General features: G+C 43.1%; 1 protein-coding gene across 1 annotated transcript; it reads left to right on the top strand.

Moving 5' to 3' along the window:
• Positions 1 to 184: 184 nt before the first annotated feature.
• Positions 185 to 11883, top strand: LOC119649745 (mitochondrial carrier homolog 2). The gene is made up of 8 exons (XM_038052034.1): positions 185 to 473; positions 533 to 617; positions 702 to 876; positions 10564 to 10695; positions 10752 to 10938; positions 11074 to 11141; positions 11205 to 11315; positions 11373 to 11883. The coding sequence occupies exons 1-8, from the start codon at positions 354 to 356 to the stop codon at positions 11446 to 11448; spliced, it is 954 nt and encodes a 317-aa protein (XP_037907962.1). The 5' UTR covers positions 185 to 353; the 3' UTR covers positions 11449 to 11883.
• The last annotated feature ends 1014 nt before the right edge of the window (positions 11884 to 12897 follow it).

The raw sequence follows: 12897 nt of genomic DNA on the forward strand, positions 1-12897 counted from the left end.
TGTCCATTCATGTTTGTCAAACTGGAATTCACCAATTTTCGGCATTTCCAGAATGTTGTGCAGAGAATGCTGCCAGTTTCTCACAAAATCGTTGGCAAATTGGACTTCATTCCATTGTGTGATTCCACCTGTCATTTGTTACTAATTTACACTTTGCCCCGAACTAATCACAATAGCGCGAGCCGGCACCGATGCTCCTCGCACTTTACGTTGCAAATTTTTTCCGTTTTGACATTTGCTGATAATCCGCAAATTTGACGGGTGGCCGGATATTTTTGTTTCCACATTTAACCCCGTTGTATGAATTTGTAGTTAATTAGAAGGTGATTGATATACTCAGGCTTTAAATTAAAATGGATCCAGCACTCGAGAGAGACAATCAGGCGGTGGTGAACGAATGGATTCGCTTTGGCTTAAGGCTTGGAGTGAGTGCGGCTCTGCATCCTTTCGAGTATTCCAAAGTCCTAATTCAGGTGAGATAAGCTTGCGAAAGTCAGGTGAAGATTGCGAAATAATTGGTTTGAATTTGCAGTTGGGGTATGAACCGATCCCTCCCCGTCCGGGCAAAACGCTGTTCGGATCACCCACGCTCATCTTGCCCAACATTTTCCAGTATGGTAAGTGGAGATTACTGTCAGCTGATCCCGTCGGCCAATTGGGGCCATTGTCATGCCTTAATAATGATGAATGTTCTTTCGCAGCCGGTCACATCAAGAAGATGGATGGCTTCATTGGATGCTACCGGGGCCTGGCACCGAAGCTTGTCGGCAGCATCGTCGGTTCGATCTGCAGTGAGCGCATCGCCGATAAGCTGGGGCTGGCGGTTGTTATCGACGAAGACACGAAAGACGATGCGGATTTATCAGATTTCGAGAGGTAAGACGCACAAGCCTTGGTCGGCGCCCGCTTTATTCACAAGAAACAGCTAATTCACGCTTTGATTGCCAAAGATTAACGCTTGATATCTACACGAGGTAAATATAACGGCGTAGGTGGCCGCATTATGAGAAATTAGCATAGGCGGGAGCATTTATGGGTTTTGTGGCGCTTTTCCTGTTGTGAAACTTTTATTATCCGCTAGAACTAGAAGTGGAATTACATCAAAACAAGGTGATACTTCACAATCAATAATTCAAACAATTTTTCTTAGAAACTTAATACCACTCTCTTGCATTAGCCGTGGACAAATTTTAAAACCGTTGCTCGGTGGGGTAATGTTATTAAGTAATTGAGTATGGTTTCACTTGCGGTTATGGGTGGATGTGCAGGATCGATTTGTGCCCCATTTTGTAGACTATTGGTTAGTCCCATGCGATGGGGAAAAGACCCAGTACGACGGGGGAAAGCACTCGAAATGCTCATTAGGAATTTACTTGCTGAAACGATACGCGCTGCCGGAGATTTATTCCCAAAACGGAACGGTAGAAGGAAGGTCCATAAAAGATGCTGTCATGCAATTGGATGAAGTTCATTAAGCGCAGGGTGATGCTTCTCGAAATGCTTGATGACATTGTATTCCACGTGGCGAGCTATCTTTGCGGATGTTGGAGGACTATCTGAGAAAAATCAGAATAGTCGGAGTAAGATGGTGATAACGTCGGGGGTAGCGCAAGGATCCACCCCAGGGCCGCATCTCTGGAACGTTTCTCACGATTGTCTTTTAAGACACAACGTGTTAGAAAGGTCGCCCTTGGTTAATGCAGATGACTGCTTATGGTTTCAGCTTAGCGCTAGAAAAAACCGAAGTAGCTATTCCGACTAAAAAGAGAATCCCGATCCTATGTCGACATGGAACGCAACGCAGCGATACTCGATTCAAAACCCATGGTTAAGTACTTTAGATTGAACTCAAGGATGGGGAAAACGAGACTAGATGGCAACTTTAGTATATGGCTGAATATATTTCCTTACTCAGCTCTTAATTTGGTATAAACGCTTTCAGTCTTATATCTCCTGACTGTGTTTTGCAATGGGGTTGTGGAGGACGCCGATTGCATCTTTTTTTCTTATGGAAGGCGGAATGGGATTCATCAACAACTTTATTTAAACACAAGGGAGCTCTCTCCAGATAACATTGCCGGGGAGAAGCTAAGGAGTGCTCACAAGTGGAGCCCCTCCCGTGGGTGAAATGAATTCCTTGTTGTAGAGACTCCCCAAGAGGGGAAAGCGGGAGGACTAGTAAGTAATGCAGTAATGCGACAAATGGTTCGAGATTAGAAGAGGAGTTCAGTTGGTAGCCCGTGGTGTACCGCTGCGGGAGTCTAACACTCTGTGCTTAAACAGATTCACTTACCTTACCCCAAAAACCCAGCCTTGCTGGACACACTCGTGCTTCTACTCCTTTCCGCTTTCCTCCTTTCTTGTTTCAGCAACTCCTGTATTCTACGATTGCGAAGGAATCGTCTCGCATGCTACAACACATTCATTTCTTTCGCCAGAATATCAACTGGGATCATGTCCATGACCATCATTAAAGCTTCATTTGATGTGGTTCTAAAATCGAGAAAAAAAAATGCCTTTGTCCACATAAAGCAGAATGGATCGCATCATTCCGGCTAGAAGCAATATTCGAACGACCCGCCAATATTCCGCGGTTTCACTGGCTGCCTTTTGAGATGCATATTTTAAGTGTTCCCTAAAGCTCATTTTCTGATAGCTGGTTTTGAGACGACCGTTTATCTACCGATTTCCACCTTGATAGTGTTTTTCTTTCTTCGATTCGTTGTTAAGGTCGGTTCTGTTTACAGAACAAACGGCAAGCCCCGGAATCGTAGCTTCTTATAAGACGGGGAGGGCAAGCCCCCCATTATACATGCCATTCCATAGCAGGAAGTACCGAGTCCTGTAGTACCTCCGCAGTGACCTAATGTACTCTTTGTGCTCATCCCGTCCCGCACCAGAAAGTACTACTTGAAGGTTAATTTTTTATCAAACTCGGTAAATATTCGCTGGAGATGCTGGGGATATTAAGCACTAGTTAAACTGGAACACCCATTTGCCTTCCGCTGTTTTTGTGGTGCGGAAACAATCTTTCAGGAGGCGCGGGCAGATCACCTGAGGCGATCTTCGCAGCGGTTTCATTATCTCCTTTTAGGCCTTACCACAAGGGTTTATATTGGCATGGTCACAAAGTTGTTTGAAGCAGTTCCTTTTGCTTCTCCGAATCATCACCATCAATGACGCAACAACCGATATCCGTTCTTCTAGCCCTGCCTTAGTAAGGAACTCCAGACATCCCGGTTTTGCGTCGTGATCCACCAATTCGATATCTCTAAAAGCTGTCTGGTGTCCTGCCCTACGACCATCGCTCCATGTGTGAGAAGGTGGTCCACATCTTCTCCTACCATATATATTGCCCTTATAGACCTTTCGGAGCTGGATCATCCTCACCCATACCGATTGACTGACTCGCCCACAGCAAAATATTGAGCGAATTTTATCCACAACCAGATACCATGACTATCTGGTTCACTCAAAGATTTCATCGTTATATAGGCTACGGAATCATCCCATTCTATTGTGGGGGCCAAAAACTCCTCGAAGGATTCTTCTCTCGAACCCTGCTAGGAGTTCTTGGTAAGAAAGTCTCCGTGGAATACATGAAGACTGGTACAATTATTGTCTTGTATAATACGGGCTTTGACCCTATGGTGTTTGTAAACTGATATAGGCTCTGTGGCTTTTACACGTAGCTTCCCCTTTTTACAAATAATTATTTCGGGAGCTACTTACTTCCTTCATAAATGCTTCGCGTGATTTCATCGTTTCAAAGTTGTAGTTTCCTAGTTTCTTATTTGACCAGTGCGATTTGATGCTTCTGTTTCTTTGTTTTTTGTAGCTCACGTTTCCACCATGTATTTCGATCTGGAGGTGGATTGTATACCTCAAATTCTTCCTCTAATGTCAATATCGTCAGCAAGTCCCATGAGAAAATGCACACATCCTTGCTCCGTTTTCATTGCCGGGTTCATACTCGTGTAATCAATCCAATGCGAGGCTCCTTTCTTGGTTCCCTTACTTTGGTTTTCAATGAACTTTTGGCAGCGCTACTTGGAGGACCAGTTAGTACAACTTTTTCTGTTTTTATGTTTGCCTTCATCCTTCTCCGTCTGCAATTTCTCATTAAGGAAAAACCCCCAGCGATTATCACTTGCGCATTTTCTCATGGAACGTGCGCTCCCTGTACAGAGATGAAGCTGCTGAGCAGCTAACCGATACCCTGTCCCAATAAAGGGCTGATGTAATAGCGTTACAGGAGATGCGTTGGACAGGGACCGGTTTCCTGGAGAAGGGCCGCTAGACCATATATTATAGTGGCCATCCAGTAAACCTTGTGCTCGGAGCAGGTCAGTCAGCAAAAAATGAAACCTGCTGTTATCGGCTTTGAAAACATAAACGAACGGCTCTCTGCGCTTGTGAGGCAAGTTTAGAAATATAATCCTCATTAATGTTCACGCCCCAACAGAGGAGACTGCAGAGTCGGAGAAGGATACCTTCTACGAGGCAGTAGAACGAAACCTCGAAGCCAGTCCCAGATATGATATGAGAATCATACTTGGGGATTTTAACAGCCAAGTAGGGACGGAGCCCGTATTCAGGGAATACGCTGGATCCCATAGCTTAAATGAATAATAACGCCACCCAGAATCCCCTCTGACAATCAGGTGAGAAGTAACATTGAAGCCATCCACAACACAGCACTCCGCGACATCTATAAGAGGGAAATGGGTGCCGCAATAACCGCAGTCAACAGAGGACCTGGAGATGGAGCATCAACTAATGATCTTCACAACCACCTGAAGAACGTTACAATTGATACGGTCACAAAGATACTTGGCCCCAGCCGCAAAAAAAGTCGGAACGGCTGGTTTGACGATGAATGTAAGCTAGCTACGGAACGGAAGAATACTGCATACAGAGTAATGTTGCATTCTCAAAGAACGTGGGCACACACAGAGACTTCTCACGAACTCCGTCGAGCGAAGAAGCGACTTCACAGACGGAAAAAGGAAGTCTGGGAGAACCAACAAGTCTGTGAACTAGAAAAGTACAAGGAGCAACCGCATCAGGCACAGATGGCGGAAGTTTTACCAACAAGTCAGCAAAATGAATGACAGAATGGGCATATTGGAGCGATGGGTTGAGTACTTTGATGAGCTACTAAACAACCAGACCATCGGCGAGTTGGAGGTCCCGCCAACTGAAGATGACGGATAAATACTGCCACCACCAAGTATAAGAGAAACAGTCCGTGCAATTCATCGGCTAAAAAATCGTAAGTCGCCAGGAGCCGATGGAATTACAGCCGAATTGGTTAAATATGGAGGCGAATAGTTACACCAGGTGGTTTATCAACTTTTGCTCAAGGTATAGGACAGTGAATCAATGCCTGATGATTGGCAAAGAGGCATTATCTGTCTCATACATAAAAAGGAAGATATCACGCAGTGCAGCAATTATAGAGGTATTACGTTGCTGAGTACCATCTATAAGATATTCTCCTCTATCTTGCCAAGCCGGATAGCCCCATATGCCCAGAACACTATTGGTCCATACCACAGAGGCTTCATTCCAGGCAAATCAGCAACAGATCAGATTTTCTCTGTGCGGCAAGCGATGGAAAAGCTGTTGGAATATGGACACCAGTTGCACCATTTATTCAACGACTTTAAAGCCGACTATGATTGCATAGCCATGGTAAAAATGTACACGGCCATGAGAAAATTCGTTATCCCGACGAAATTGATAAGACTGACTAGGCTGACCCTGACCAATGTGCGAGGCCAAATAAAAGCAGCAGGATCACTCTCAAGACCATTCGACATCAATAACGGTCTACGAGAAGGGGATGCCCTATCATGCATCCTCTTTAATCTGGGCCTCTAGGAAGTGATCCGTGATGCTGAGGTAAATGCAAGATGTACGATCCTCTTTAAGTCCACCCAACTACTGGCCTATGCTGACGATATCGACATCATGGGAAGAACGACCCGAAACGTACAAACTGCCTTCATCCAGATCGAGCAGGCGGCCCGAGATCTTGGGCTGCACATCAATGAAGGCAAGACAAAATATATTGTGGCAACGTCAGCACCAAAAACCAACCAACCAACAACATCAAACCGCACTGGTCAAACGGGAAGAATAAAGATAGGAGAATACAACTTTGAGACCGTTGATAATTTCTCCTATTTAGGGTCGAAAATCACAACCGATAACAGCTATGATGACGAAATCCGGGCACGGTTGTTGTCAGCCAACAGAGCCTATTTCAGCTTACAAAAACTGTTCCGCTCGAAACGTCTCACCATATGGTCAAAGCTCTTACTGTACAAGACAATGATCTTGCCAGTCCTCATGTATTCCTCGGAAACTTGGGTTCTTAGCAAGAAAAATTGCGAACTCTTGACCGCGTTCAAGAGAAGAATCCTCCGAAGAATTTTTGGCCCCCCACATGAGGATGGACGATTCCGTAACCTACATAACGCCGAAATTTATGAGCGATATCATGACCGTCAAGTTGTGGATAAAATCCGGCTCAACAAGTTACGGTGGGCGGGTCACTTAATCCGTATGGATAAGGATGATCCAGTCCGGAAAGTCTATAAGGGCTATATCTATGGTAGAAAAATGAGGCAGTTCCTGCCTCTAAGATGGAGCGATGGCGTAGGTAGGCTTTTAGTGATATCCAATTGGCGGACCTCGGCGCAAAACCGGGATGTCTGGAATTCCTTATTAAGGCAGACCTAGACCGGATGCCGGCTATTGCGCCTTTGATGATGATCATCATCATCATCATCATCACGTGGAAGTAAAGAGAGACTTTGGTAGTTGGTTCAACAAACGTGTGTCTCTCCTCGATCGCAACCCTGCTTTCCCTAGGTCTCTGGTAAAGTATCTTTGCTCTGAAACATGCCGCCGAGCTCCGTGAATGCATCAATATCGTAGGACTACTATCATCTTCCAGTGGATTCAGATCATAAAGAACGACGAAAGTTAATCAATTCGCAATCCAAATATGCGTTTTTTTGGAACATTGGCTTTTGTTACTGGTTGTAAACGCACCCGATCATCCAAATATTATCCTCTGGCTACCTGTTGGCTTAGTGGTTAGACGGCTAGTGTGACGTAGCGGAAGTTCGTGGTTTAAATTTTATTGGTGGCAGAGAAATTTGTATCATTGCTGGATGTCGGATGCCAGTCGACTTAGCTGTGGATGGTCACCTGAGTCAAATCAGAGTAATAATCAAGGGCGAGTGCAATGCCGACCACATTGCTTTTTGCAGTGTACTATGCGTCACGAAATGCAACAACGATAACTCTTTTCGAATTAATTTAAATTGTTCACTAGCAGAATTTGCTTCTTCGAATGGGAAACGCCCAATGATCCGCAATAGTTTGCGCAAAATTTTCGACATGATATGCAACAATTCTGATTTATTCCTCCTGAGGGTGTGCTACAGGCTACAGTTTGCCTCTCTGAACCCACATTTTCGCCTTTATCAGGAAAAGCGGAGGAAAGGAAGCACAGAATTTAGAAATTGTTTAAATTTCATTTCTAGATTCAATTAGTTAGCACGGGAGGATTCAATTTCCGGGATTGGAACCAGCAATTGTGTGTGTGTATTGCTGCTGCTGTCGAAAACTGGAAACAAGCTTCCCATAAGGACAAGTAGCAGAGTCTAAATCCCACTAGACATGTCAAATTTTTGCTGTCAGAATCAAATAAACATACTGCAATCTTTATCCTATCACAATGCTACAAGACTTGCAAAAGTATTGGGGGCATTCTCGCTGACCCAAACTCTGAAGTTATTTTATTACAGTATGTTCAGAATAGAAGAGAAATCCGATCTTTGCTGTTGGTGTACTCTAGCTGCAGCGTGTTGCATCGGATTTACTAATGGAAACCCTAATTGGGGTATTGCGTTTGATGGGAGCATCGGGTATCGAGGCGTAAGATAGTCTAAATGTTGAGAGACTATATTGGAGCTTGGAGCTTATTGTATTAGTTTTGAGAACGTTTACAGGAATTTTCCACTATGAGTATGTTGATGTCATCATATCCCTGGACGTGATACCCTGCACCCTTCGATAAGACTAGTAGCTGATCCATTAAAAGTTCCTACTCTAGAGGCGACATGACTTCCTCCTGTGGCAAGGAAGCGAAAGGGACAACGAAGAAGAAGCGATTATTTTTAAATAGTCCAGACGATTGTACATTGATTCAAGTAATGTATTTAGGAGTCGGTTACACAAAAATTTGCCTTTCATATGCAGAAAAATGAAAGGAGTATACGGTAGGCAAAGCAAATAGATACCTTCCTAGGATTATACATAAAAGAACCAGTTTGGTTGTCTGTCACGGGTCAGAGACATCTGCCCACGTTGATGTAGAATCTCCTCTTCTTCTTTTCTTCAGCCTTTGTCCCGTTCACAAGTGGTGTCGGCTCGTCGTGATCGGCTTCGCCATTTGGCTCTATCGAATGCCTGATCTGGGTGCAATCTCGAGGCTTTCAAATCCCCATCTAGCGTATCAAGCCACCGCTGTTTAGGTCTGCCTTTTGGTCGTTTACCATCGACTTCGATGTTCAGACCAATCTTGGCAAGTGAATTCTCGTTTGCACGAATTGTGTGATCATACCATCGAAGACGCCTCTCTCGCAACTTTTCCACGATCGGTGCAACGCCATAACGATCGCGGATATCCTCATTTCGGATGTGGTCTAAAGGTGTGACGCCACTAGTCCAACGTAGCATCTTCGTCTCCATTACCGCAAGACGCCGTTCATTGTCTTTTATAGTCGGCCAACACTCAGAACCATAGAGAGCGAGCGACTGGACGGACGACATTGCGGTAATTTTTAGATTTGAGAGATTCGTTGATACGTCCATCACAAAGAACACCAGTTGTGGAACGTCACTTCATCCAGGTTGCGTTAATGCCTGAAGCAATTTCATAATGTAGTTCTCCATTGGCTGATAGCGTTGACCCGAGGTATTTAAATCGCTCAGTTCTGGACAGATCACTGCCGCTGACGGTAATTGTGCCTGTTTCATGGGGATCAGTCGTTAAAAATTCAGTTTTATTTAAATTCAATCTGAGATCGTGTTGCATGAGGCGATCATTCCATTTTTGAACAAGTTGCTCGAGATCATTTTTGCTATCAGATCCTAGGAAAACATCATCTGCATAAAGCAATGTGTAGGGCGCTGGACGTTGGATATCCCGTGTGACGGTGTCCATAACAAGAACAAAGAGGAGTGGTGAGAGGGCACTTCCTTGATGAACACCAACAGAGACACGAAGCGGTTTTGATACACCCGCCACACTTCCAACTTTACTTTTCGGATAATGGTAGAGCAATTCAACCCAGCGCATAAGTTCTTCTGACACTAAGTGGTGTCGTAAAGCATACCAGATGCGTTCGTGTGGTGCACGGTAAAACGCTTTCTCTAGATCCAGAAACGCAATGTAAAGAGAGCGATGCTTCTCACGGTGTTTCTCCATGAGTAACCGCGCAGCGTGCATTGCGGCAGTAGTTCCGCAGTTCTTGACAAATCCGGCTTGATTCACGGTTATTTCAACGATTTCGCGAATATGGTTGTCAAGAATGCGTTAAAAAATCTTCATGGTATGGGAAAGTAAACGGATCGGACGGTAATTTGAACATTCTGCTGGGCTAACTTTCTTTTTCCATATTGGAACAGTGGTACTTTCTTGCCAGTCAGATGGTGTTCTTCCTTCCTGAATAACCCGGGTAAAGAATTCACTGAGCCACAGTGTTGGGTCCCAGCTCTTCGCTTTCCAGAGCTCAGATGCGATGTCGTCAGATCCTATTGCTTTCCCCGATTTCATTTGTTTTATTGTCTCCTCGACTTCAGTTGCGTTGACTGGTGGAACTGCTCCAAATGTCGGCAATGATTGTATTCTTGTCATTAACGCAACAGAAGTGTTCGATATATTGTGTACGTTCATTACGGCTTTTAGCAAGTCGATACAGATCCCTCTCAGCATCCCGAGTGTACAGTTTATCGTAAAGATTTTTGAAATGGTTCGCTCGGGTGACAGCGACCGCTCTCTTTGCTTCCCGGTTGGCATTCTTACAAATTTGCCAATTAGCAGGCGTTTAATCGTCGAGAAATTTATGGTAGAGGCGTTTCTTTTCACGGACCTTCATTTCAACATCATCATTCCAAAGCCAAGTTCTCGGTTGATGTACCGATTACCCGGCTTGGTGACCCCGAGGGTTGCAGAGGCCGCTTTGTGGATCGTGTCTTTCATTTGGTTCCATGATTCTTCCACATTCGTAATGATCGGCAATCGTATGAGTGAGACCGTTTCTTCTTTCTTCTCACCAAATCGGCGGGCCAGTGCGTTCCTCACGCTGTTTTATCGGTGGCTTATATCCTGCACATATAATAAAGATGATTTCGACACGCGAGGGCGTAAAATATAATCATTCAATAGCAACAATTGGTTGAAAAAAGAAGCGTCGCACACTATCTATATATTGGAGTTCAATCGTTAGGTATTAATTTATTTTTTTTTTCTTTCCACAGATTCAGTAAATTCCAGTTAGAATTAAAACGAGATATAATCATTCATGTATCAGGAATTGTCATCACTCATCCGTTCCATGTCATTTCGATTCGAATGATGGCCCAATTCATTGGCAGAGAGACGAGTTATTCGTAATAGATGATGTTATTAGCCATTAAAACGCATCAATTAATCTATTTTTGTTCAGGTCCATATTAGGGTCAATAGGCGAAATTTGGCGGAATGATGGTATTCTGGGATTTTTCGCTGGAGTTATGCCTAAAATATTCTGCGACATCGCATGCTTGACACTGACGAGCTCAACGGTATATATGGCCAATAAATACCTTATAAGAGACAAGGAAAGTCGTCAATATTTTGCTAGTTTCACACAGGTGTGTATATGTTGGCTTTCACCACGGGCGGGAAGGGGTTCAATAGTACTTTACAATATTTTTCCCGTTTTCAAAGCTCGGGTTGCTTTAATATATCCAAACGATCCTTACTACACAGAATTTTCTTTTTTTTAGTTCCTTTTCTCGTGTATATTGTATCCTTTGCAAGTGGTATCCACTTGCATGACTGTATCCGGAAGCAAGTAAGTCGAGTGAAGTTTATCTGATCAAACACAGCGATTTATTAATTCGTGGTTTAATTACAGTCTATCGGCGGGTAAACCTCCATTTATGCCAGTGTACGAAGGCTGGGTCGATTGCTGGAACGATCTACAGGCCCGTGGCGAACTGAAGCGTGGCAGTTCCTTATTTTGGAGGTAATTCTAGTGCGTTGTGCATCTGATCCATTAGCGATTATATCAACACCCTTTCAGATCAATTCGGCCTAATCCAGCATTTGCTTCCCGGGCAAGTATTGCCCCAATGCCAACACTTGCGAAGTACAATTAGAGGCCAAGTGTTCGTTTCAGTGTTCTTTTCCGTTTGAGAAAACTTTCATCGTCGAACATATTAGATATTCCCTTCATGATTAATTTCGTCTTGTGTTGCAATCACTACTGTAAATATCATATACATCGTCAGGAACGCGTAACAAAAATCAAGTTTGAGTGGTCATTTTTATATATACATATAAATTTGTTTATTTTTAAATTCTTTTGTCCAAGAATAAATGAAAGACGTGAAATGGGATCTATTTATGGAATTAAGCATGTATTTGACCTGAAAAGGATAAATTGATTTTTGTTATAGTGCATTTGAAAGATTTTGTTGAAAAGAGAAAATGGCACTCAGCTCGTTAAAGTACGATACCAAAAATTCGCCCTTGTTGGAGATTAACTTTTAAACAATTGGGTTTAATAAAATGTGAGTTAGTGGAATAGAAAACAAACGTGTTTTTTTCATTTGGTGATTGGTTTATATGGGACCAAACATAGCAGGATGGAATTTCCTTTCTTATCATTTGATTACAGCTTGCTGGAAGTTTGGGAAGGCGGGGTATGAAATAAAGGAAATCTTTAACAGTAAATGCAAAAACTTGTTCTCGGTGGAACTCTGAACTGCTCTCTAAGACAGTGATTGCTTTTAAGGGGTCTTTAGATTTTCTAAAGTAAAAATATAAATATGGATAAAAGAAAAGGTAGAAAACGTAAAACACGATCTGACAGAAGTAAAAAAGGAAGATTTTCTGTTAATTGTCATGCGGTGGAATATAGTACTGAGTACACAAAGCTAAAAAACCCGACGACTTTGAATTTTCGATTAATCCAACACAATCTGGTATTTTTACTTTTATGCAGGCAGTACAGTGAGCGAAATTTGCTTTATCGCACACAGTAATTTCCAAAAAACGTAACGGTGAAACACCGGCACTCAAGAGTGCTTTCTTTTGGGAATGGTTTGCGGTGGACACGATACCTCCATAACGATTTAGCCGAAATTTGCGTTAGTATATCATTTTATCTAGTCGCTGAATGAAGGATTTGTCAAAATATGAACTATTATAAAAATGGCCGCGATTTTACCTTCAAGGTTGCCTTCAAGGCAATATCACTTTTTTTTGCGGCTGCAACCACAAGTAGTATTTGCGGCGATGGAGGCTCATAAGTCCATGCTATAACTTCGGAGCTAACGCTCCGATCATTATGAAATTTGGTGGGAATATTCTTGACATAATTTACTTGAATACAATGCAATAAAACGATTTTCGATTTCGGCGGACATCACAACTTTATATAATCCCGTGTGTCGGATCCGCGGAATCGAATCTTTTTTTCGGCATCAATTGTATCTAGATATAGTGTTGAATATGTGGGTAAAGTGATTTTTTGATATTTGGAGCCGTTCGGAAATTATAGTGTTAACCACGTGATAAGTAACATACCAGATTTATGTCGATCG

The sequence above is a fragment of the Hermetia illucens genome, chromosome 2 (genome assembly GCF_905115235.1).
Source record: "Hermetia illucens chromosome 2, iHerIll2.2.curated.20191125, whole genome shotgun sequence".
Classification (NCBI taxonomy): domain Eukaryota; kingdom Metazoa; phylum Arthropoda; class Insecta; order Diptera; family Stratiomyidae; genus Hermetia; species Hermetia illucens.

What these genes read in the sequence shown, in the direction of transcription:
- LOC119649745 (XM_038052034.1), top strand. Translation starts at nt 354, where the DNA reads ATGGATCCAGCACTCGAGAGAGACAATCAGGCGGTGGTGAACGAATGG. An exon ending in GATTTATCAGATTTCGAGAG is followed by an intron (nt 877 to 10,563) that starts GTAAGACGCACA and finishes TTCTTTCCACAG; the next exon opens with ATTCAGTAAATTCCAGTTAG. An exon ending in ATGACTGTATCCGGAAGCAA is followed by an intron (nt 11,142 to 11,204) that starts GTAAGTCGAGTG and finishes GTTTAATTACAG; the next exon opens with TCTATCGGCGGGTAAACCTC.